We start from the raw sequence: 25,791 nt of genomic DNA on the forward strand, positions 1-25,791 counted from the left end.
AAGACAGATGGAAGGAAAGAAAGAAGGAAAGAAAGAAAGAAGGAAAGAAAGAAAGATGGACAGGAAAGAAAGAGAAAGAAAGACAGATGGAAGGAAAGAAAGAAGGAAAGAAAGAAGAAAGACAGATGGAAGGAAAGAAAGAAGGAAAGAAAGAAAGAAAGAAAGAGAAAAAAAGAAAGATGGAAGGAAAGAAGAGAAAAAAGAAAGATGAAAGGAAAGAAAGAGAAAGAAAGACAGATGGAAGGAAAGAGAAGAAAGACAGATGGAAGAAAGAAAGAGAAAAAAAGAAAGAAGAAGAAAGAAAGAAAGAAAGAAAGAAAGAAAGAAAGAAAGAAAGAAAGAAAGAAAGAAAGAAAGAGAAAGAAAGACAGATGGACATGAAAGAAAGAAGGAAAGAAAGAAAGACAGATGGAAGGAAAGAGAAAGAAAGAAAGAAAGAAAGAAAGAAAGAAAGAAAGAAAGAAAGAGAGGGGGATGGAGGAAGAAGGAAGGAAAGAGAAAAAGAAAGAATGACAAAAAGAATGGAAATAAAGGAAGAAAGAAAGAGAGGGGGATGGAGAAATGGAGAAAGAAAGAAAGAAAGAAAGAAAGAAAGAAAGAAAGAAAGAAAGAAAGAAAGAAAGATGGACAGGAAAGAAAGAAGGAAAGAAAGACATATGGAAAGAAAGACAGATGGAAGGAAAGAAAGAAAGAAAGAAAGAAAGAAAGAAAGAAAGAAAGAAAGAAAGAAAGAAAGAAAGAAAGAAAGAAAGAAAGAAAGAAAGATGGAAGGAAAGAAAGAAGGAAAGAAAGAAAGAAAGAAAGAAAGAAAGAAAGAAAGAAAGAAAGAAAGAAAGAAAGAAGGAAAGAAAGACAGATGGAAGGAAAGAAAGAAGGAAAGAAAGAAAGACAGATGGAAGGAAAGAAAGAAAGAAAGAAGGAAAGAAAGAAAGAAAGAAAGATGGACAGGAAAGAAAGAGAAAGAAAGACAGATGGACAGGAAAGAAAGAAGGAAAGAAAGAAAGACAGATGGAAGGAAAGAAAGAGAAAGAAAGAAAGAAAGAAAGAAAGAAAGAAAGAAAGAAAGAAAGAAAGAAAGAAAGAAAGAAAGAAAGAGAAAGAAAGACAGATGGAAGGAAAGAAAGAGAAAAAAAGAAAGAAAGAAAGAAAGAAAGAAGGAGAGGGGGATGGGGAAAGAATGAAGGAAAGAGAAAGAAAGAGACAAAAAGAATGGAAAGAAAGAGAGGGGTATGGAGGAAGAAGGGAAGGAAGAGCATCCCCTACATCAGTGTACTCGCTGGGAGGCAGGAGGGACTGGATGGATCAATGGATGGATGGATCAGACTCCCCTTGTCCTTTTCTCTTTGCTGGTCTTCAGTTTGAATCTTCCCGCCCACACATCCCCTTCTCTGAGGAAGAACAGAGAACACTGCCGAGGAGAGTGGGCGGGGCAGACACAGGAGGAGAGGGCGGGAGGAGGAGGAGCATAAGCTCTCTCTCCTCTTCTGTCTGGCTGTGCGGGCAGCAGGGGGAGGGGGGAGATCTGTCAGAGCAGGCTGTACACTGAGCGGCTCTCCCTCCCTGCCTGTGATCCGGAGATGTATGTGAGCTCCGATCACAGGTCTCACTCGCAGCCTTGTTATCTCTCCCTGTAGCAGGGCGAGGGGACTCGGGACGGAGATCTCTGCTGCTGGAAGAGGCGGCTCTCTAATTAGGTAAACTAGCCAGCTGTGCGAGGCCCCTATGACTGCGAGGCCTGAGGCCACCGCCTATTTCGCCTAATTAGAGAGCCGCCTCTTTAACAGGTGCAGGTCTTTTGTATTCCATGGAGATGGCAGGGAACAATTCTAACTGATAACAGCCCAGAGGTAAAGAGTACTGTAAGTTATGAGCCCACATGATTTCTGCCTGGATGAACAGCTATTTTTGTGGAACAGATGTAGTAAAACACTTTCAACTGTATATTTAATAGACCAAAAGTGAACAAATAAGAGAATTTTACACACACATTAGGGATTGCTCCATGGTCTTAGATCCAGAGATGGAATGCTGGAACATCTTACAAAATCCCGAGGATACTGGTTACCCAAAAAGACATTTCGGGGGACCTCTGTAATTCTGGTGTTTTCACAGATGACACGTGCAAAAGTCACTCTTTCTATTGCATTTCTCTGATTTTCTGTGAATACCCCAGGGTTCTCATAATAAAATCTAAGGGAAAAAAAGAGGTAGATCTTTAAACATTTAAAGTGGAACATCACTCTCTCAATCATCATTGACTAATTTAATATTTACTAGTTTTAAACTTTATTTTACATTTCTTCAGGTACTTCCTGGTTTCCAGGCCTAGGCAAATAATGTCATACATCCCAGGAGTCTTCAGGAGGGGAGGAGGGGCTTTCTCAGCTAAGCACACCCTCCTGCCTGCATGTCTGAGCTAAGGGCGGATGAATTCCAGGAAGTAAATGCTACATGAATCATCTGCCCCTACTCAAGACAGCCAGTTAGAAATGCTAGGGGGTGTTTTTCAAAGTGATTTCTCAGCAAAAAAAAAAGCATGAAGACATGGATAAATAGGTGGGAGAGTTTGATTTGAATATTAAAAATTAATTAAACAGAGTTTTTGGTTTGTGCTTTAACTTTATTATGTTTATTGCTAGAGCTGCCAGATGTTATAAAGTATATTACAGATCTTCGTTATGACTAACACTACCTCTAGAATTATTGGTTGTTAGGTAACAGCGACACTTACCCTTTAAATGCTAGAGCAGAAAAATAAAGCAAACTTGGAGCTGCTGCCCACAGCAAACCATTTGGATTCCTCTTTATATAGAATATTTAACAAAGAACTAATTGGTCTAGGAGAGTTTGAGGAGTGAGAGGTTTAAAGGGAAACTGCAATGGTTTAGGTTCATTTTAATGTAACTATTTTGTATATACATAATCTTATATAATTACTATTATAATTTCATTCAAGATGAACCCATGAAAATGAATCCTATAACACTACGGGGTGTTTAAAATTAATGTACAGCAATACCTGTTTTTTTTTTTTTTTTTTTTAAACAAGCTACTTTTTAGAGCTGTCTGAAGGGAGAGGAGAGAAAGGGATAAATAACTACTTAACCCCATTAATGTTTGACTAAAAGCCCAACTCTAATGCCGTGTACACACGGTCTGACTTTTCGGCTACAAAAGTCCGACAGCCCGTCCGACAGACTTTCGGCGGACTTTTGGCGGACTTGCGGCAGACTTTCTAACGAACGGACTTGCCTACATGCGATCACACAAAAGTCCGACGGATTTGTACGTGATGACGTACACCGGACTAAAATAAGGAAGTTGATAGCCAGTAGCCAATAGCTGCCCTAGCGTGGGTTTTTGTCCGTCGGACTAGCATACAGACGAGCGGATTTCTGGGTCCGGCGTAGTTACGACGTAAAGATTTGAAGCATGTTTCAAATCTAAAGTGCGTCAGATTTGCGGCTGGAAAAGTCCGCTGAAAGTCTGGGGAAGCCCACACACGATCGGATTGTCAGCCATATTTTGTCAGTCGGCGTCCGTCAGACTTTTGTAGACGAAAAGTCCGACCGTGTGTACGTGGCATAAGTTTTAGGAGACCCACACTCCCTAAAGCTCCCTGAATTTCTTTTTAATACCATTATGCATGCCACACCTTCTTTCCAGTCACGTCATGTCATTGGTTTTATATGGATTCTTGGGCATTTGAAGTAATGATGTGTGTGAGTTTCTACCTGTCAAGGAGTACTGTGAGCCAAGACTTTCATGATGATTTACCCCTAGTGGATGTGTCCATAACAATGTAGGTTGCAGGAAGTAGGTTACATGACACTGGGTGTCATTCAACCCATAAATGGACTGGCATTGGACTGCAGAGAAATGAGTCTGTGGGTCAGCTCTGGAAAGGAGGTGAGTATTGTAGCAAATTCTGCTTTTTATTTTTAAACATGATGGCTATTTATTCTTTTTTTACTTTATTACAAATGTGGAGTTGGTCTTTAAGCCATTGTGCTCAAGAAACAATAGGCTTTTTTGACAGAGGGGTTGAGGAGTCCCTGAAAAACTTATAAAAGCCAAGAGTGCCATCTCTTATGTGGCTCTGATGTTATATTTGACATTTACCTAGTTAAAATAAAAATATACTTTTTATGATATTTTTTAGCCCTGACCCGAAAAATTAAAGAAATAAAATATATAGCAAGCCACTTTATAGCCATTTTAATTCTGAATCATTAAATACAACACTCTAAATGTTCAGCCAGATGCAATGTAGAATCCAGCACTGTAGTCACTTTGCCTACTTGTGTGGAAATGAAGAATTGCCAGAAAAGAACTGTAAAAAAATTTCTTAGACAAAGGTGAGGGCATGTACATAGGTAGGGTAACTGGCCACATAATTAATCCTTCCCTCAAAGTCTTCAGCAGAGCAGAGTTTCACCAATACTCACCGATCTCCATCTCGGGCCCTCCGTAACTGGTTTCCAATCAGGCAGGTAAGTAACTTCCCAATTCTGCCATTGCGGACCAGTTCTTCAGCAACCCCTCCAACCCAGATGTCAATATTTTCGGGAGTGCCATAAAGATTTATGAATTTTTGAGCTAGTTCTCTGTTATTCAGCACAGCGGCCAACTCCTGCATATTGCGTGGAGCAGAAAGTCCACAAAACCTCCGGTATGCATTGTATCCTAGGGAAGAAATAGTTAAAGAAGTTATGTAAACAATACATTGGAGAACACAGTCCTATACAGAACTAGCTACCATGTTCTTAAATTTTGCAAAAAAAAGCCCTTCTGTGGCAAGTACCTGGCACTCCATGTTCTCTGCCTCTTTGCATGTTAAGGGCTGGTAAATCGAGACCAGTCCGTTTGGTAAACATGAACAGACGTTCTCTTAATTCATCTACCACCATCTGGTTCTGACGGTTAAGTTTGGCTCGGTTAGCCATGAGCCCACGAAGCAGAGGATCAATCCCTCCTGCACAAAGAATGCAAAAAAAAGTATGACTTACTAGATGCATCATATGTGCTGTACACATTGCCACATGATTATTCTTTTTTTATATATCTTAATAATAATTAGTATCAATGTTATATGCATTATCACTTCTTCATGGCATATACATTTGATTTTAAATAAAAATGTAAATCTGATTACCTTGTCTGACCACTCTCCAGCTGTTGAAGAAAGTAAAATGAAGTGGGACCTCTGGTTCTGGCATAAGAGGGCGATAACCATCGCCGAGGCGGTAGATGATAGGCTGTATCAGAGTATGGCCCATACGGAACACAACGGTAAATACATTGGCCACTCTTGGGTCCACAGACTCATTGTATCCTGTGTATCTTGGGAGGACCTGTGGAAATTCTGATCCCAGCAGTAAAGGCAACCAGTCTTTATAAGTTATTTTCTGTCAAATAGAAAATTATAGTGATTGCCCAGGTATAAAATGAATCAGGAGTAAGAAAAAACAAGTTATATGGTACCTGCAGGATTCCCCCTACAATTTTTCTGGCTTCTTGATATAGAGTCTCTCCAGACCAGCCAGGGTTCATTCTGCGTAGCTCTGTTGCTATACGGTTGTGTTCTCGAACAAATAGAGTATGGTAAGCAGTAAGTCCAGGCTGTTCACTGACACGAGGGTCTCCTGCCGATAATGAAAGTAGAGGTTACCCCAACTATAAGAATTACAGGTGAAGCTCAACTTAGTGAAGAACAGTTAAAAATGTATCAGAGTTTTTCATTCTGTCTACGGTAGTTAGTGTGTGATTCGGGGGGGGGGGGCGGGGTTGAAGTCATCTTTAGAACAGAAGGTACAGACAGCAACATTTGCAGAGGATTTAATCTTAAATTTGTGCAAAAAATGGCTTATCTGGAAGTGAGGGTTAACCATTTGACCTCCTGAGGGCTTTACCTCCTTCATGACCAAACCATTTTTTCCTATTCAGCACTGCGCTTATTTAACTGGCAATTGCTCGTTCCTGCAACACTGTTCGCAAATGAAATTTATATCAATTTTTTCACACAAATAGAGCTTTCTGTTGGTGGTATTTGATCAGCACTGTTTTTTTTTAATTTTATTTTATTGTATAAATGTAAAAAGACAGAAAATTTTGAAAAAAACCCTGATATTTTCTATAAAACACATCCAATGACAAAATCAAAAAATCTAATTTCTTTATAAATTTAGGCCAAAATGTATTCTGCTACACGTTTTTAGTAAAATAAAATACCAATAAGTGTTTATTAATTACTTTGTGTGAAAGTTATAGGGTCTACAAATGATGGTATATACTGTATATAGTAGAATTTACACAGATTTGATGCTAAACTGGTAATGGCGGTGATCAGTGACTTATACTGGGACTGCAATAGTGTGACGGCCAATTTGACGCTAACAGACCCTTACTAGGAGGTACACTAACCGACTAACTGGCACTGTATTAATTAAACTGGCTGGGAAGGGGTTAACATCAAAGGGCAATCAAGGGGTTACTGTGTGCTTAACAAGTGTAATATGTAACGCTTTTCCTAACAGATCTGGCTGTTTTTCCCCCTGCTTTGCAGTGAAAGAAACAGCCAGATCAATGATCTGTGTACAGTGCCCTGTGTGTTTGTAAACACAGGACTCTGTGCTGTGATTGGCTACAGCCGATCAGCAGGTCTCAGTCATAAATCATAGGATGGGACCTGCTGGCAAAATCCCGCTGTAGCCAGTGACAGCACGGGTTAGCAGGGGGCGAACGCATGCACGCCCCTAATCTGGAACAGGCCGGATGATGTACATGATTTAGCCTGCCTGTGCTGCCCTGCCACAGTAAATGTACTGTGGGCAGGCAGCAAGCGGTTAATCTACCCATTCGAGAAACAGATAGAAATCTGATGGAGAATTCAATCCTTTCTGGCTCTATCCAATGAATCACAAAGTTTTTGTTGGATTTGTACTTTAAAGCCCTTAAAGTCATGTGACATTTTGTCATGTGACATAAAATACAGCTGTATTTTAGAGCCACAGGTATTACAAACAGCCACCTGTGCAAATTAAAGTGGAAATAAACTCTGTCAATCAACACTGAAACATTTAAAGAGGAACTTCACTCTCTCAATCAACATTGACTATTTTTAATCCTTATGCTGCTAGCATTAGTAAATAGATAGAAAATATATAATATTTTCTTGTTTTAAACTCTTTTTTACATTTCTTCAGTTACTGCCTGGTTTACAGGCCTAGGTAAACGATGTAATACATCCAAGGAGTCTTCAGGAGGGGAGGAGGAGCTTTCTCAGCTAAGCACACCATCCTGTCTGCATGCCTGAGCTAAGGGCAGATGGATTCTAGGAAGTAAATGCTACATGAATCATCTGCCCTTATTTAAGATGCCTGTGGCCAGAAATGCAAGGGGGTGTTTTTCAAGGGATTTCTCAACAAAATAAAGCATGGAGACATGCATGAATGGGGAAGTGTGCTTTGAATATTAAAATAAATTAAATAGCATTTTTGGTTTGTGGTGCTCAGGTGTAGTTTAGGTCCACTTTAATTAAAGGATTTGGCAGTACTTTGATATCTGTCAGTACTTGTGTAGACATATGCATGCATACAGGCATACAACCCTGGACGCAGTCTGTGCTGTTCCCAGGCGCTTAAAGCGATATTAAAGGCAGAATAAAAAAAATAACAATAATAAACTTGTCATACTTACCTGCTCTGTGCAGTGGTTTTGCACAGAGCAGCCCTGATCCTCCTCTTCTCGGGTCCCCCGGCGGAGCTTCTAGCCACTCCCTCCTGACGAGTGCCCCCAAAGCTAGCAGCTTGCTATGGGGGAACCTGAGCAGGCTCCCTCCCAAGCTGAGGCTCCATCTGTCAATTCACACACAGAGCCTCTGCTTGACCCGGCTGCCTCTCTCTGCTCCTTGGCTGTGATTGACAGAAGAGGGAGCCAATGGCACCAGTTGCCCTTTCAGCCAATGTGGAGGGAGAGTCCACAGAGAGCGGGGATTAGAGATGGGGATTAGGTAAGTATTAGGGGGGGCTGAGGGGGGCTGCTGCACACAGAAGGTTTTTTACCTTCATGCATAAAATACATGAAGGTAAAAAACCTTCAGCCTTTACAACCACTTTAAATATAGCCATATGTTACAAAATATGGCCCAATGCACCCCTGCGCATGAACCCTTCACAAAAAAATGGGCATAAAATACTGGATCAAACACAGAAAAATATGAATAAAAATGTATTAAGAAATTTAAAACAGTCATTATAATGATACTATATACTGTACAGAAATTGCATTTCTTTTAAGGACCGTTTTTATTCTCTGTGCAGTGCCAAGTGGCTTATATAAAAGACTTATACAGCCTTAAGCTGGCCATAAACAGATTGAAATTTGGCCGGATGAGCAGAAACCAGATAAATTTCAACCTTTGTGTGGTCATCCCTGTTCATCAGATGTCGGTCGTTAGAATGACTTCCGTCAAAGGGACAAGCTGGAAAAGTTTTAAAGATCAGCGGTTGCAGACACTGTTCAGTGTATTCTGACATTGGGGAGTCCCAATGTCAGAATACAATCATCATAGAGAAGAACCCACCCACCATACAGATCTGGAAGTCAGGAGAGAACACCTTGAGGGCCCCTAAGGTATAGGAGGACCACCATATCTGGAGGATATTTACAGCAGTCTTTTGCACACGTTTAACAGCGCAGCATTAATTATATTTTAATAGTCATTATTTGTCTAGAAGATAGATGAACACCTTTGCCCATCATCACTTACCTCCCAGAAAGCAGGGAATTCCCGATGATCTGTTTGTCAAGACACAAAAGTCTTCCTCAGCAGTTTCAAAGGGTAGATATGCAAGGCCATTATCTGTGAAATTCTGGTTAATGGCCATAAGGCCCAGCTGGTTCGTGTTATTCCGAAGTTTAGCAGCCAGTGGAACATCGCTACCATATACTTGGTTTCCATCAACAAATGAAGTGAGTATATTTATCTGCTCTCTAACTGGAGATCCTGGTGTACACACAGGGGATGAGCGGAACATTGGAATACAGTCACTGCGATTTGTGAAGCGAGGGTCATTTGCTGGGATCTGCAAACAGAAAAGGCAAACTCGACTAATGTGCAAATAATTTTCCAGCATATAAAAATATACTCTGACCTAGGAATATAAACTGAATATAAATCGAATTAATGCCATTACAGAACTGAGCACATATCACCCTTTATAGTTGTTGAGGGCTCATGCACGCAAGACTAAAAAGCACCACCTATACAGACCTTCAGCGTTTTGTTTTTTATTTATACCTGTATATGCATCTCTGTGATAGCCTATGTGGCCATGCACACATAGGCGTTTACAGGCGTATTTAAAGAGGAGTGTTTACAGGAAAAAAATGCACCAAAGGTGCATTCTTTGAGAAACTTTTGCGCATAATATACACATTTAAACACACATAAATGCATACATATGCATGTAAATAAATTCCAATGGCAAGAATCAATTAATATTCTGGCCAGTGGAATGCATGATTTAACACCATAGGCACGTAAGGCATACATACACACATAAAAGTATATAGATACACAACATTAGAGGCATTTTTTCTGCCATGTTCTGGTTTCAATTAGGTCTGGCTTTATTCATTTCAGTTACATGGCGGTTAATAGGGTTAGCAGTTTTCACAAAAAAAAGATAGTTTAATGCTTTCCGATCAGCTCACAAGAAGTGACAAGGACCCTGCATATCTCACAAGTTCAACAAGTATTTTCTGTCCTTGCTAAAAATGTTTTTAGCTTGAAAAAAAAAGCAAATGCAGCCACCACATTGAAATGGTAGGCTGCAAAATGTTACATTTTGTTCTTTAGTTTAGTTATCCTTTAATTACATATCGAATGCCCAGACTTCTCGTAATAAGGGGATCTTCTTCTAACACATGTTTACCTTGAGAGGAAAGCAGGGGGGCTCCCGGGCACAGCTGATGTCACAGTCAATCCCTTTCAGAAATGTGGATCTTGCAGGGGTTTCAGGGGACAGGTCAAGGTCGTGATCAGTCCATTGCCCCCATTGCATAAAGGCGAGAGCGCGGCCATTGTCCAGAGTTATTTCCTCAGTGTTGAATCTGACAATCTCATTGGATACTTGACGTGCCTTAGTGGAAATTAGTCAATGAAAAATATGTTACATCAAAACTTTATTTGTAATTGATATGTGTGCAATATTGCATGCATGAAAAAATGCTATGTATTCTAGGGTGAAATTCATTGGTAATGGCACCCCAAACATAGCAGCCAGCTAAATCATACCACAATGCATGGTAACTTATTGCAATGTGTTGTAGAGCCCTCTTTTTTTACTTGCTTACATTTCTTTTGTGCAATTGTCACATGTAGGGCAGCTCATTGAAATGAATGGGCTGCACTAAATATGATGCACAAAAATGTAAGCACACTGCGGCTCCTACATAGGTGTAATCAGAACCTAAAGAGTAAAGCTGTCCAAAAGTCGATTTTCAAATGAACATTCACAGGGATATTCATGAATATTTGCATGAAAATTCTCCTCAGTACATTTGATGACTTGACGAATATTATTTGGAATGACTTATCCACTGCCCCGCTCAAATGAGAGCTTGTAATTGTAGTACATGTTTTTGTAAAAGAATAAAAATGATTGGAGATGAAATTACTTCAAAAAACGTTTGCTTAACATTTCATTATGGTGTGAATATACTTTCTTGAATGAAAATCACATTCACTGATAGAAATTCAATCATTTAAGAAAAATATACCATCCCGCCCCTTTGAATTTTCTTGTCACTGTGGTTGAAAGCAAACGTCGATTTGACTCCACTGACAATTAGAAAATCAAACAAACATTCTTAAAAACAAAAATTTTTACACAAAATTCTTCTAGTGCCTGGCCAGCTTAACGTCTGCCTAGAAGTAATATTATACAGTGCCTTCAAAAAGTATTCATACACCTGGAAATTTTCCACATTTTGTCATGTTACAGCCAAAAACGTAAAATGCATTTTATTGGGATTTTATGTGATAGACCAACACAAAGTGGCACATAATTGTGAAGTGGAAGGGAAATGATCAATGGTTTTCAACATTTTCTTCACATAAATATCCGCGTGCATTAGTATTCAGCCCCCCTGAGTCAATACTTTGTAGAGCCACCTTTCACTGCAATTACAGCTGCAAGTCTTTTGGGGATGTCTCTACCAGCTTTGCTCATCTAGAGTAGAGAGTGACATTTTTTGCCCATTTTCTTTGTAAAAAAGCTCAAGATCTGTCAGATTGGATGGAGAGCGTCTGTGAACAGCAATTTTCAAGTCTTGCCACAGATTCTTAATTGGATTTAGCTCTGGACTCTAACTAGGCCATTCTAACACATGAATATGTTTTGATCTAAACCATTCCATTGTAGCTCTGGCTGTATGTTTAAGGTAGTTGCCCTGCTGGAAGGTGAACCTCCACCCAAGTCTCAAGTCTTTTGCAGACTCTAATGCCCCGTACACACGGTCGGATTTTCCAATGGAAAATGTCCGATCGGAGCATGTTGTCGGAAATTCCAACCGTGTGTGGGCTCCATCGGACATTTTCCATCGGATTTTCCGACACACAAAGTTTGAGAGCAGGATATAAAATTTTCCGACAACAAAACCCGTTGTCGGAAATTCCGATTGTGTGTACACAAATCCGACGGACAAAGTGCCACGCATGCTCAGAATAAATAAAGAGATGAAAGCTATTGGCGACTGCCCCGTTTATAGTCCCGACGTACGTGTTTTACGTCACCGCGTTCAGAATGATCGGATTTTCCGACAACTTTGTGTGACCGTGTGTATGCAAGACAAGTTTGAGCCAACATCCATCGGAAAAAATCCTAGGATTTTGTTGTCGGAATGTCCGAACAAAGTCCGACAGTTTGTACGGAACATAACAGGTTTTCTTCTAAGATTGCTCTGTATTTGGCTCCATCCATCTTCTGATCAACTCTAAACCAGCTTCCCTTTCCCCATTAAAGAAAAGCATCCCCACAACATGAAGCTGCCACCACCATGTTTCAAGGTGTGGATGACGGGGTCAGGGTGATGTGCAGTGTTAGTTTTCCGCCACATATAGCGCTTTGCTTTTAGGCTAAAAATTAGAATTTTGGTTTTATCTGACCAGAGCACCTTCTTCCACATGTTTGCTGTGTCCCCCCACTTCTCGCAAACTGCAAACGGGACTTGCCCGGCCTGTCAGTTTAGGTGGACGGCCATGTCTTGGTAGGTTTGCAGTTGTGTCATACTCTTTCCATTTTCAGATGATGGACAGTGCTCCGTGAGATGTTGAAAGCTTGGGATATATTTTTATAACCTAACCCTGCTTTAAACTTCTCCACAACTTTATCCTGATCTGTCTGGGGTGTTCCCTGGCCTTCATGATGCTGTTTGTTCACTAAGGTTCTCAAAACGTGACAAAATGTGGAATATTTCAAGGGATATGAATACTTTTTCAAGGAACTGTAGGTGGATCATGCTGAGCTGAATGCCAACTTGCTTTTGATCTTTGAAAGAGAATTTAATGGTGAGATCCTCCAGTTATAATCTGTGGCTCTGTTCCTGCCCTACTGTAATGGTCATGGCAGGTGTGCAGTCCTGGTAACTCAAGTGCAGAGATTTCACCTCTGGAGTCTTCTAGATGCAGCATAAGAAAACGTTAGTTACCGTATTTATCGGCGTATAACACGCACTTTTTTCCCCTTAAAATCAGGGGAAAATCGCGGGTGCGTGTTATACGCCGATCCCCTGCGATCCGGAGCTGCCAGATTTTCAAAATCGCCGACCGCGATTTGAAAATGGCGCCGCCGGCGCTGAAATACACAGTGCCGGTCCTCGGCTCTTCTCAGCCACTTTCGTCTTCACTTGAGCGCCGCCCGAACCTAGCCGAGTGTACTCGGCTAGGTTCGGATAGCTCCGCTCGGGACTACGAGTGGAGCCGAAAGTAAACGAGAGCCGCCGAGAAGAGCCGAGGACCGGCTCTGTGTATTTCGGCGCCGGCGGCGCCATTTTCAAATCGCGGTCGGCGATTTTGAAAGATCACGAGATGCGAGGCTGCACTGGGGAAGGCTGCACTGACCAGGCTGCACTGGGGAAGGCTGCACTGGGGAAGGCTGCACTGACAAGGCTGCACTGACATGGCTGCACTGACATGGCTGCACTGGGGCAAGGCTGCACTGGGGAAGGCTGCACTGACAAGGCTGCACTGACATGGCTGCACTGGGGCAAGGCTGCACTGGGAAGGCTGCAATGATGGGCATTTAAATGTAAGTTTTTTTTCCTTCAACTTCCCTCCTAAATTGGGGTGCGTGTTATACGCCGATAAATACGGTAGTGTAAATCATCAGCGCACACCAAACACTGAGATATGAGTTTCGAGTGAAGGAACTATTTATAATATTATAAGATTTATTTTTCCCATAAAGGGAGTATATGCTTTATTAATATGGAGACATCAGTATTTATTGAAGATGTTTTGGTCTTTGCTAGCTAGCCAACTAGCCAACTGTTAAAATTTACAGCTAGGGGATATTCAAATATGCTTACTGAACTGCTAGTAAGTTAAAAGTCAATGTGTTTCTTTGTACTTCACATGGGAGTAGGTCCAGTATATAAAGCTGGCCATAGACAGGTCTTTTTTATTTTTTTGTTCAGCCAGTGGGTTAAATGGAAAAAAAAACAAAGGGATTCCTCTATTCACACATTCGGGGTGGATAAAGGAATTGCCCCAGCTGGGACATTGTATTCTGACAATGGGACCCACCGCTATCAGGATACATAGATCAGCGTCTGCAGCAGATTGACTTTAGTCACTGATTGACAAAAACTTTTCAGCATGTTCCTTTAACAGAAGTTGATCAAACAATCGACTTTGGTTGAGCAAGGACAGTCACGCACTAATTGAAATTTAGCCGGTTGAGCAAGGACCAGCCAAATTTCAATCAGTGTATGACCACCTTAAGTAATGTAGGTTTCATAATGCTAGCTAAGTATGGATACCACCAATGGAACATGTAAACTATGATTCAATGAGTGGAGACCTGCATTTTTTTGTACCTGATCAATACAGGTCTCCACAAAGACACACAGAAAACAATTGCTTTCTATGTGCCCTGTTCAGACAATAGTGGAGTGGAGTGGAGTGGAGAGGTGCAAAAAAATGCAGCACATCTGCATTTTTCTACAACACATTAGAACTCACCTAAAGTCTCCTACTATATCCACACCACAGAAACAGTTGTTCACATTTCAAGTACAAAAAAAAAGACACCACCCCCACCACCTGTACAGAACAGACAGCCGCTAAAATTGATCGTTTTAACACATAGGCTGGAGTGAATAAGTCCATACAGCTGGAATCAAAGACGTTACCCTTACCAGCCAATTCTTCAAGAAATGATGGTATCTCTGTGTTTAGGATTATCTATAGCCAAAACTTTTAGTTTTGTTTTGGATGTTGATGGGGTTGGGGGGTTGGAGCAGCTTAGAATTTTACTACTAGCCACTGGTAAGATTTTATCAGACAGGCACAGACAACAACAAAATTGACTGAGGTTATATTAGTCCCATACCTAACATATATACTAATATATTTTTTACTTCTCTCTGTGTATGAAAGTTTCACCTACTTCCTGTGTGGTGAAAAAGGTTGTCCCGGGGACAATGAGTAAGGGAAGTTCTCCCCAGACAGTAGTAAATATAGCCAGCAATATTGCCCAGTGTATGTGTTTTTTTTTTTAATTATGCAGCTTAAAGTGGTTGTAAAGGTAAAAGTTTTTTCACCTTAATGCATTCTATGCATTAAGATGAAAAAACATCCGTCAATACCGCCCCCCCCCCCCCCCCAGCCCCCCCGTTTTACTTACCTGACCTTTCGAAAGTCCTGCACTCGCTCCCGACATCCTGTTCGCCGTTCAGCCTGGCCGTTGATTGGCTAGAGTGGATGGCCATTGGCTTGCGCTGCTGTCGATCACATCCAATGATGCGCTGGGGGCTGGGCCGAGTGATACAGTGAGCAGCTATGGCCACCGGCTGTATCACTTGAGCGCGCCCGCAAGCACTCAACACCATGCGAGGGAGCTCACATGAAAGTGTTGAGTCCTTGCGGGGGGGAGCCGAGACAGCCGCCGAGGGACCCCAGAAGACCAGGTTCGTGGCCACTCTGTGCAAAACGAGCTGCACAGTGGAGTTAAGTATAACATGTTTGTTGTTTTAAAAAAAAAAGTAGCTTTAGTGATCCTTTAATACCTTATTTCTAAGTCCTGTTGTGCAGTCACATGACCTTCCGCCGCTCTAAAAATATTTTAGTGTTACAATCACTTTAATGACTTGCTCCACTTTTGTTCCAATTATTTATTTATTTTTAATTGGACACAGTGTTTCATATTTATGCTCAGTGTATCTTTTACAAGGTGTCAAAGCATGGGCAGTGAATTCATTTGTATAATACCAATTATAAATAAATGTAACCATTCATAACTATCTTACCAAAGGCAAAGGAAATCCATTGATTGGACGGTTTTCAGTCCATCCACGGGGAAGGGACAGGCCATCTTCATACTCAGCAGGTAGTAAACGTGTAAAGCCTGTGTTGGAAGCACCAAGAGTGGGATTTCTCCTGCAAATATTGACACAATTTAACTTTTGTTTGACAAGTACAGTACTTGTTACCAGCTGTCATTACTCAGACAAAAAAAATTACTTTTTAACCAACTCAAGGTCAGACACTCTTACCTCCTTCCTGACAAGGCCATTTTTCAGATGTCAGCACTGTCACGTTTTGAATGACAATTACTCTGGCATGCAACACTGTACCCAAAATAAATTGTTATAATTTTTTGAGACAAATGCAGCTTTCTTTTGGTGGTATTTAATCACCACTGAGTTTTTTAGTTTTACTAAAGAAAATAATCTTTCTTCATAAATTTAGGCCAAATGTATTCTGCCATATTATTTAATCTGTGTGAAAAATATAGACCCTCTAAACTATAATATATTTGAAAATTGATCAGTTCTGATGTACTGACTGCCTTTGGATCTACATGTACACAACACACTATACCGACAAAAACTCAATGACAGCAACAATGGGGACCCAGCCAGAGGGCACTAGCGGGCATGGCGGCAAGCAGGACATTCTTATTATACAAAGAAAGGTTTATTGACAGTAATGTGATGTTTGTCAACCCTGGTGATTGTGCTGTAAGCATGTTTTTGGAGTGTGGGAGGAAACCAGGCCACCTGGAGAATACCCATGCACGCAAATGCAAACTTTAGATAATGTCCTAATTGGGATTGGGGCCAGAGGCCCTAGTCAGGTCTCAGAACTTACAATTACATAGATGAATGGTTATGACAAAACCTACAGTAGACACAGGACTTGGGGTGGAATTATCCTTTATGACATACCTATACTTTAGTAATAAACATACTGTAATGGGGTGCCTGGAGTTCAGCTTTAAATATGACATTTTAATTAAACATACATTATAACCCTTAACTGGATTAACAAAGTGCAGTATTCACATTACCGATTCTCCCCATTGCCAGCATTATGTTTACAGTATTACTAAAGTTCCAATCCAAGCTCTGTGCTTACTGATAGGTCTGTCAATATGATCAGCTTTTATTCATTCCTTATGTAATTCTAATTTCTGAGACCTGCCATTTGGAGACCCTAGGAAAAGGAAGAACCTGCTGCTCCAGATGTGTATATAATGAGCCTGAATGGAACCTGACCAGGAGTGTCCGCCACGGCCCGCCTCCATGAAAATACTTGAAGATAAGAAGAAATGGCCGCACATCCAGAGGTTCCAATTGCCTTTATTCAAATTACCATAATGACACCAGGGACACCAGAAAGTCACGTAGACGTGTTTCACACATACATTTTGTGCATAACCGCTTGCCGACCAGCTGTCGCAGGCGAATCGACGTTATGGTACGTTGCTCCTTTGGGCGGCCACTAGGGCATCGCCCTCGTAACACTGCAAGAACTGGGACCTCTGTGTGTAAACACAGAGATCCCGGTTCTCTGAGGGGAGAAGTGACAGGTCGCCTGTTCATACAAAGTATGAACAGCGATCTGTCATCTCCCCTAGTCAGTCAGCCCCCCACACCTTCAGTTACACACACATTAGGGAACACAATTAACCCCTTGATTGCCTCCTAGTGTTAACCCCTTCCCTGCCAGTGACATTTATACAGTAATCAATGCATTTTTATAGCACGGATCGCAAAACCCCTATTTTGTAGATGCTAAACTTTTACGCAAACCAATCAATATGCACTTATTGCGATTTTTATTACCAAAAATATGTAGAAGAATACATAATCAGTCTAAACTGAGAAAAAATGTGCTATTTAAAAAAAAATGGGGATATTTTTTATATCAAAAAGTACAAAATATTGTGTTTTTTTCAAAATTGACGCTTTTCTTTTGTTTATAGCGCAAAAAATAAAAACCGCAGAGGCGATCAAATACCACCAAAAGAAAGCTCTATTTGTGGGAAAAAAAGGACAGCAATTTTGTTTGGGTACAACGTCGCACAACCGCGCAATTGTCAATTAAAGCGACACAGTGCCGAATCGCAAAAAATGGCCGGGTCATTGAGCAGCCAAAACCTCCAGGGCTGAAGTGGTTAATCATTACCATTATATTCATGATTAAGCACAAGATGTATGTGTGAAACACATCTATGTGACTTGCTGGTGTCCCTGGTGTCATTATGGTGATTTGAATAAAGGCATTTGGAACCTCTGGATGTGCGGCCTTTTCTTCTTATCATTATTTGGAGACCCTACTGTCACATCCTAACTATGGCCAATATTACTATTCTCTGTTTCCTCTGTGTAGTCGTGTCCCACCTACTGAATGCTCCACTCTTTCTAATAGGAAATTAAATGAGTGATGGAGTTGTTCTATGTTTATTAAAGCATTGTACTTGAATCAGAACACAACAATAGAAGAAACACAAGCCTTTCTGTATTTATATTTTAGAAATAGGGGAAGATTTACGGCTAATGTAATTTACAAAACCTTATCCCTATACATGTGCCATTTATTTTTTATAATACATAATAACTCCTTTCTTACATATTGGCTCTGTTTCCCTTACCTGTTATTACATGTACCAGTAATGGTGCGATATGGACTGTCCTGACAAACCATGGGGCGGTACTGAGCTTCACAACCTGAAATCTTGGAAATTGCATTCAACTGGTTCTTTGTTAATACATCTAAAGGAAAAAGGATTATGAAGATACATTTAAAACATTCAAATCCAGCCTAATTGTTTCTGTACAAAAGGTAACATAATGGCGTACATCACCTATGTATCATATGTGCATGGTAAACGGCAACCATCTACTTTGAAAGCTGCTATTGAACTGAATATTCAGTCAAAGTCAGTGTGATCTGTGCAGTGGTTGAGGTGGGAGGGAGTGCACAGAATGGCACCAACAAATTCATGTACCTCTAAGGGTACGTTAAATGGCCGCAAGCACCAACAACTTTAGTGTGGTGACCCAACAGAATTCTAAAGGGTGTATACAACACCCTTTATAAATTTCCCCAATGTGCCTTCAATTTGCCTAAAACCCAACTGAAATTTCAGTTTAAAAACAGCTACATACAGTCCAGGTGCATTAAAACAAAAGGTTTTTTTTTCCAAAACAGGCACATCTTAGAAGGTCATGCCCGCTGCCAGTATGGCAACCTTTTCTTTTTGTGTGGAAGCAGTTATCTCTCTGCAGAGGTCCAACACACCCCCTGGCTCAGTCAGAGCTAGAGTTCTCCAACCTGCAGTGAATGTGAGTTTTGCCGATTGCAGAGCTATAGATCTTACTCACCAGTTTACACAGGGCCTGCTACTCGGGGCTGCAGGGCACAAAAGGGGTGGAGGGGGAGCACAGGAAAGGTAAGTATTAGAAGCACAGGAGGTGGGCTATAAAGAGAGTCTATTATTTTGACTTGAATGGGCAATTTGACAAATTGATAGTCCTACTCCTGAATAAACGTTTCCCTTCAGGATAAAGAGGGGAAAAGTTAGAGATCAATATCTTGGTAACAACCTTTGCCAGAAGAGGAAGTTACAGGGAAATCTTCCCTAATCAACTTTAGTCAGATACCAATTTCTTTACAATAAGGCTTTTTTGTGTAAACCTCTTATATTTTCTTTAAAGTTGTTGTAAAGGCGAAAGATAGATGATAGGCTGGAGATGTGGCTGGTGGGCATGACCGAAGGTTGAGGGGAAGGGCAGGGCGTTGCGGACCCGGACCAAGCTGCTCCTCCTGATGTCCACGCTGGAAGCCTGAATGCCGGAGCGATATTTCCATGCCTGTGACGGCCGGATCCCGGGGAGATAGGGGAGACACCTAATGAGCGGCTTATCCAAGGATCAGACCAGCGCCACTGTGTTTGCCTCTCCGGAGACAGGAGTGTATGCTCCATAGGATCCCTCTTCAGAGCGCTCGCTGAATACAAGCAGGAGGACGCTGCTGAGCAGAACAGCCGACTGATTGGTGGGGTAAGGAAGACTGCACAGGTACGCTGTATGTTAAGTGCTGTATGCAGGGGCAGACTGACCATTGAACCACTCGGGCACTGCCCGAGGGCCCTGGGCCACTAGGGGGCCCCATCAGGGTTGCCAGCCTCAGGAAAACCAGGGACAGTATGTATAAATCAGTTTTTATTTACATCTGTCTGTGTATACTGTGTGTTCATGTATGTGTATACTGTGTGATTGTATACTGTGTGTGTATACTGTGTGGCCCCATAATCTCTGATTGCCTGGGGGCCCCATAATCTCCTATTGCCCGGGGGCCCCATGAGTTATCAGTCCGCCCCTGGCTGTATGCCCTGGGAAAGCTTGACTGAAATCCCCCTGGACGAGACTTTTGGAAACTTCCTCCTGAGGGCACCCCTTGGTGAGCTCCTATTTTTGAAGAGTGGGGAGGAGGACATTGAGGGCTGGAGAGGTGGTTGTGAGGAGGGGAGTAAATACACTGGCTAACTCTCCACTGTAGGCTACATTTTGCTTTCTGAAAGCGGTGCTCCTGTGGGGCTATTAATAGAATCTCAAACCATCTGGGGAGAAAGATATAGCAGGACTGTATAACTTTTCTGTTCTCGAAGTCCCAAGGGGTGAGGGAGGACAGGATGACCAAAAAAAAAAGGGTCAGAGGAGACCGCAGCACAAGAAGGAGCTGGGGCGCATAATTTGCGCGGCCCCAAGGATAAAGCAAGTCAGGGTGCGGCAGCAAAGCTGGAATGCTTTGCCCACACACCAAATTGTACACCTAAAAAAGGTAGCCAGATGGGGGTGCGCAACATCAAGGGGCGCAGGCCAATCACCCTGGGGGAAGGAAAAGTCAAGGCCCAGCCCAAGTTTGTCAACCCACAGTCACCGTACCAGTGTCGCAGACACATTTGGGAAGGGAGAGCGGTCTAGGCAATGAAACAATAGAGGATAAGGGGACACCAGAGCAGGAACCATCTTTAAAGGACATTCTCCTAGCAACCAATGCCTGTAAGAACGCGCTGTCAGATCTATTGGATCAGCTCAGAGGTATTAGAGACGATTTAGCTATGCTGAAAAGGGATATGCAGGAGGTATGTGCTCGGACCACCGTTCTCGAAGAGAGACTCAGTCAGGTGGAAGATGATGTGAATCCACTGAGACATGAGGTTAAAAGGATGAAGGAACAATTAGACACATGCCTAAGGAAAATGGATGAATATGAGAACAGTGCACGCAGGAAGAACGTGAGGGTTCTGGGTCTCCCCGAAAGAAGCGAGGGCAACAACCCGGCAGAATTCATGGAAGGATGGTTCAGGGATATGTTTGGCAAAGACGCATTCTCCAACTTGTTCGCTATCGAACGAGCACATAGAGTCGCCCCTAGGACTCCATCTTCAGGGGGTCAGCCAAGGCCCCTTATAGTTAAACTTCTGTTTTTTAGAGACAAAGTTACTATCCTCCAGAAAGCAAGGGAGATGAAAAATATTCTGTACAATGGCGCAAGAATATCCCTGTATCCAGATTTCTCCCCTGAGCTGCAGAGACAGAGGGCAAAGTTTGCAGAGCACAAACGGAGTCTACAGCAGCATAAAATAGGCTATGCGCTGCTATACCCAGCTCGTTTACGGGTAACAGTAAATGGGGAGGTACAGTTTTTTAATGCCCCCGCTGAAGTGTTCTCATGGCTGGAGTAGAATGAGGGAAGATCACAGCCAGGAGAAAGGCCTTAGAAGAAGAGCGAGGGGGAGGAGGAGGACAGAATTTGGGACTTTTTGCCCAGCGAGCAGATGCATATTTGGGGACGTGATTTTTTTTCTTTTTTTCTTTCTTTTTTTTAGTTTTTCATTTTCCCCGGTTTTCTTCCCTCCCCTTCTTTCATAGATATATTTGCAGAGGTGTGGGTTTAGGGAGGTAGTGGATATGAATCCTTTACACATTGGTTATGTTGGGGGTAACCCCCCCTCTTATAAAGGTTCGGGTTGCAATGCAAAAGGGGGAAGGAGGTGTATCCATGGTTTGTGGGTTAACACGGTCACTTTAGAAGCTCTGTGAGATGGGCCCAAAGTTTTGTCGGTGGGGGAGGGGGGGATGGGATGGGGGGAGGGGGGGGAGGGGGGATGGGATGGGGGAGGGAGGGGGGTTGGGAGGGATTGGGGAGGGGGATGTGTATATGGCTGTATGGGGGGAGGGAGGGGGGTAAGAGGGTAGAGTGGAGTGAAGTAGGAGGTATTGAAGAAACACAAAAAGTAAAAGCACCAAAATTTCAATTATTAATCACAATAGTTTTGGGAATTGAGAATCATTTTGAGTCAAGACATAGGAATAGGTGAATGGTAGGCACTAAAATAGATAAGAGGGTAACCTCAGGTAAATTTAAATATATGAAGATATGTTCATGGAATGTGAGGAGGGTGAAAGATGTATGTAAGAAACAAGCAATTTTCTCTATGGCCAGAACAAGGGATGTCAGGATACTCTGTCTCCAGGAGACCCACCTAGATAAGGATACAGTGAACACTCTGAGGAATAGGAACTATCAAGAGCAGTATCACTCAACTCATACCTCGTACTCAAGGGGAGTGAGTGTGCTGATAAATACTGGGTTGGTTTTCTTCTGCAGACAGAGTAAACTGGATAAGTATGGTCGATATGTTTTTCTCTACTGTAATATTGAGGGGCGGGACTGTATTCTTGCGAGTGTGTATGTTCCTCCACCATTCAAAACAGAGATACTTAGCGAATTGATAGGCTTCATAGCGGACAAACCTGGGGTACCGGATGTAGTGACAGGGGACTTCAATACGGCCATGGACAACTGCGTAGATAGATTCCCGACAAAGGGGATTCCTGGAGGGTCATCTAAGGGCCCGCTTTTCCAATTCTGTGAGGAAGTAGGATGGGTGGATATCTGGAGGAAGTGGCATCCGAGTGAGAAGCAATGTTCATGCCACTGGAGGACGCATGCTACTTTATCCAGGATTGAGTTAGTGCTCTGTAATGAGGAAGCCCTGAGGATAGTGGGAGGGATAGATTATGAGCCAGGGGGTTCTCAGACCACTCTCCATTGGTCTTTTCAGTCAGTACGGGGCTGAGTGTTGGAGGGGGGGAGTGGAGACTGAACCCCTTTTGGCTTGAAGTAATCGAGGATGATGAGGGGATCGCTGGTAATTTGGAAGAATTCATAAATATGAATTTAGGATCCGCCCCGCTAGGTATAACCTGGGACGCCCTGAAGGCGTTCCTTAGAGGGGTTTTCATTCAGAAAATCTCCTATGCCAAAAATAAAACACAGGTCAGGGAATATAGAATAAGAGAAAAGGTGAGAGTGGCAGAAGGGAGGTACTTGGAGGAGCCAACTAGCTAGATATGAGGCTTGGGTAGAAGGCCAGGAAGAATACAGGAAATTAGTACTGGAAAAAGAAGAAAAGAGTAGAATGTTTCAGAAACAGAATTTTTTTTGTGAAGGGGAATTAGTGGGTAGAACTTTGGCATTGATAGCTAGGGCAAATGGCCCCTCATCCACTATATCAGCAATATGGGATAAGGACGGGAATACTATTAGAACTACCCCTGGTATAGTGGAAGTGTTTAAAGACTACTATGAAGGTCTGTATAGGGCCCCACAGTCGGATGTAGAGGGGGAGATGTGGGAGTTCTTTGAGAAATTGAAAATAACCCCGTTATCCAGTGAGGAGAGAGATGCCCTGGAAACCCCGTTGACACTGGTGGAGTTGCAAGGAGTGGTAAAGGAAATGACGAATCAAAAAGCGCCAGGACCTGACGGCCTGCCCATAGAAACTTATAAGAGATATGGGGATGTCTTGCTCCCAAAACTACTGGAAGTCTTAAATGGAGCCGTTGTGGAAGGTAGATTGCCCATGTCCATGACAGAAGCCACAATTATAATTTTGTTAAAAGAAGGGAAGAACCCGTTAGATGTAGCCTCATACAGACCAATCTCACTTCTATGTACAGATATTAAGATTCTGGCAAAAGCCCTAGCAAACAGGTTAAAAAAGATAATTACTAAAGTAATCCACTCAGATCAAACCGGTTTCATAACGGATAGATCGGTGAGCACGAATATTAGAAGATTGTACAGTAATATACAAGTACCTAGAGCTAGGGAATAGAGCTATCCTATCACTAGATGCGGTCAAGGCATTTGATAGCCTTGAGTGGCATTATTTGTGGAAAGTACTGGCAGAGTTCAAATTTTGTGAACTGGTTGAGTCTTTTATATGACAAACCGAGAGCCAGAGTTAGGGTCAACGGTGAGTGCTCCGAGTGGTTCCAGCTGGGGAGGGGGACGAGACAGGGGTGCCCATTGTCGCCCCTGCTCTTCGCCCTTGCATTGGAGCCTCTGGCGGTCGCTCTAAGAATGTCGCAAGAATTTCAGGGTTTTAAAAGAAGGGGTGCAGAGGAGAAAGTCGCAATTTATGCGGATGATATCCTGTTGTTCCTGGAAGACACACAAGCTTCCTTGCTAGTGGCCATGAAACTGATTAAAGAATTTGGGCGCTTTTCGGGTTTGAGAATTAACTGGGAAAAATCGTCTCTTTTACCAATAGACTCCCTGGTAAACCCGCTCCCAAAACAGGTGAATTCCATAAAAACTGTAAATCAAATGAGGTACTTGGGGGTAAACATAACCAAAGACCCAGGGCAGTACATAACTGGCAATGTAGTACCATTAATGGCAAAGTTAAAACAGAAGAGCCGGGTGTGGGGTGGTCTTCCTCTCTCGGTCGCCGGCAGATGCAATCTTATTAAAATGATATGGATGCTGCAAATTCTATTTGTGTTACACAATTCTCCTGTCTGGATTCCGAAACACTGGTTTAGGAGGCTGGATAGTTTGTTTAGGGAATTAATCTGGAAAAATAGAGTGGCAAGAATTAGCCTGAAAGCGTTGCGGCGGCCGAGAGAGGAGGGAGGCTTGGCGCTACCGGACCCCTGGAGTTACTTTTTGGCAGCCCAAATCCAGTTTATGAGAGGCAGTAATCTGGTGGAAGAAAGGGTAGGAAGAAATAGTGTATGGTTGTATAACATCAGTCATGATACAGAGGTGGAGGCAGTGTAGGCTGAACTCTTTGGATATAGCTGCCCAACAACTCACCTAATGATTAGATGCTGGAAGACGGTAAAGGCTGTATTGGGATACACAGGGTTCTCTGAGTTTTCCCCGATATGGAATAACAAAAATCTGAATGAGCTTAGTGCGATGGAGAAAATAGAAGAATGGGACAGGAGGGGTATTCACTGTTTGGTGCAACTGCATAGGGCAGGGAGGTTGAAAACGTTTCAAGAGATAAAAGAGGAATTTGCAATGCCCAATAGATTATTTTTCAGCTACTTGCAAGTGAGGCATGCGCTGGAGGTACAATTCAGAGATAAGGCGATAGAGTGGAGTGAAATGCCCTTGTTAAGGAGACTGGTAAACACTAAGGGATCTAAAGGGCTGATCTCACAAATGTACAGGAGTATAAATAAGGCGGGGCAAGAAGGGAAGGTGGAGTCCAGGAAGAGAACTAAATGGGAGGAAGAGGTTGGTACAATAACGGAGGAACAATGGAAGTTTATTCTGGCATTAGGGCCAAGGATATCTCTATCACCGTCACAGGGGGTCTCTTATTTATATTTGATTTATAGACTTTATTACACACCAGAGAAATTATTTAGGTTTGGTAAGAGGCAGGATGCGAAGTGTCAGCGGTGCGGAGATGGGAGAGGAGACCTAGTGCATATGTTTTGGCGATGCCCCAAGTTATACAGGTATTGGGAAAAATGAGTGGAGGAAATTAACGCAATATTTGGGTCCTCATTAGAAATGGAGGCTAGAACTTGTCTGTTGAGTTTGCTGGAGGAAAATGATATGCTGAAAGACACCCAGATCGCTATTATAAGATGCCTGTTCCAGGGAAGGAAAATCATAGCACGGAAGTGGCAGGCGAAAGAACCCCCAACAGTAGGAGAATGGAGAAAAGAGGTTAAGGACATGATCATGAAAGAGGAATTCTGGTATAGAAGGAGAGGCAGTCTAAAGAAATATAAGAACATATGGAAGTTATGGCTGGAGTATGAATGGGCTGGATAGATGTAAGAGTATTAGGTGGAGTGGGTGGTGTGTGTATGGGATGAGAGGATGGTGGAGGTGAACGGGGTGATGGGGGGGGGGGGGGGGCGGTATGAGGGGAAAATGGAGGGTTAAAGGTTTGTGGA

General features: G+C 42.4%; 1 protein-coding gene across 1 annotated transcript in view; it reads right to left on the reverse strand.

Moving 5' to 3' along the window:
- The window catches only part of LOC141129025 (myeloperoxidase-like), a 42,208-nt gene that overhangs the window by 8,311 nt on the left and 8,106 nt on the right, over window positions 1–25,791 (reverse strand). Inside the window, exons 5-13 of the mRNA XM_073616749.1 lie at window positions 18,165–18,285; window positions 15,535–15,664; window positions 9,939–10,145; window positions 8,771–9,086; window positions 5,485–5,645; window positions 5,156–5,408; window positions 4,805–4,975; window positions 4,449–4,686; window positions 1,986–2,190 (exon numbers count right to left, since the gene is read on the reverse strand). Of these exons, the coding sequence (XP_073472850.1) occupies window positions 1,989–2,190; window positions 4,449–4,686; window positions 4,805–4,975; window positions 5,156–5,408; window positions 5,485–5,645; window positions 8,771–9,086; window positions 9,939–10,145; window positions 15,535–15,664; window positions 18,165–18,285 (1,799 nt within the window). The 3' untranslated portion in view covers window positions 1,986–1,988. The remainder of the gene's footprint in view (window positions 1–1,985; window positions 2,191–4,448; window positions 4,687–4,804; window positions 4,976–5,155; window positions 5,409–5,484; window positions 5,646–8,770; window positions 9,087–9,938; window positions 10,146–15,534; window positions 15,665–18,164; window positions 18,286–25,791) is intronic.

This window comes from Aquarana catesbeiana, linkage group LG02, assembly GCF_042186555.1.
Source record: "Aquarana catesbeiana isolate 2022-GZ linkage group LG02, ASM4218655v1, whole genome shotgun sequence".
NCBI classification, from domain to species: domain Eukaryota; kingdom Metazoa; phylum Chordata; class Amphibia; order Anura; family Ranidae; genus Aquarana; species Aquarana catesbeiana.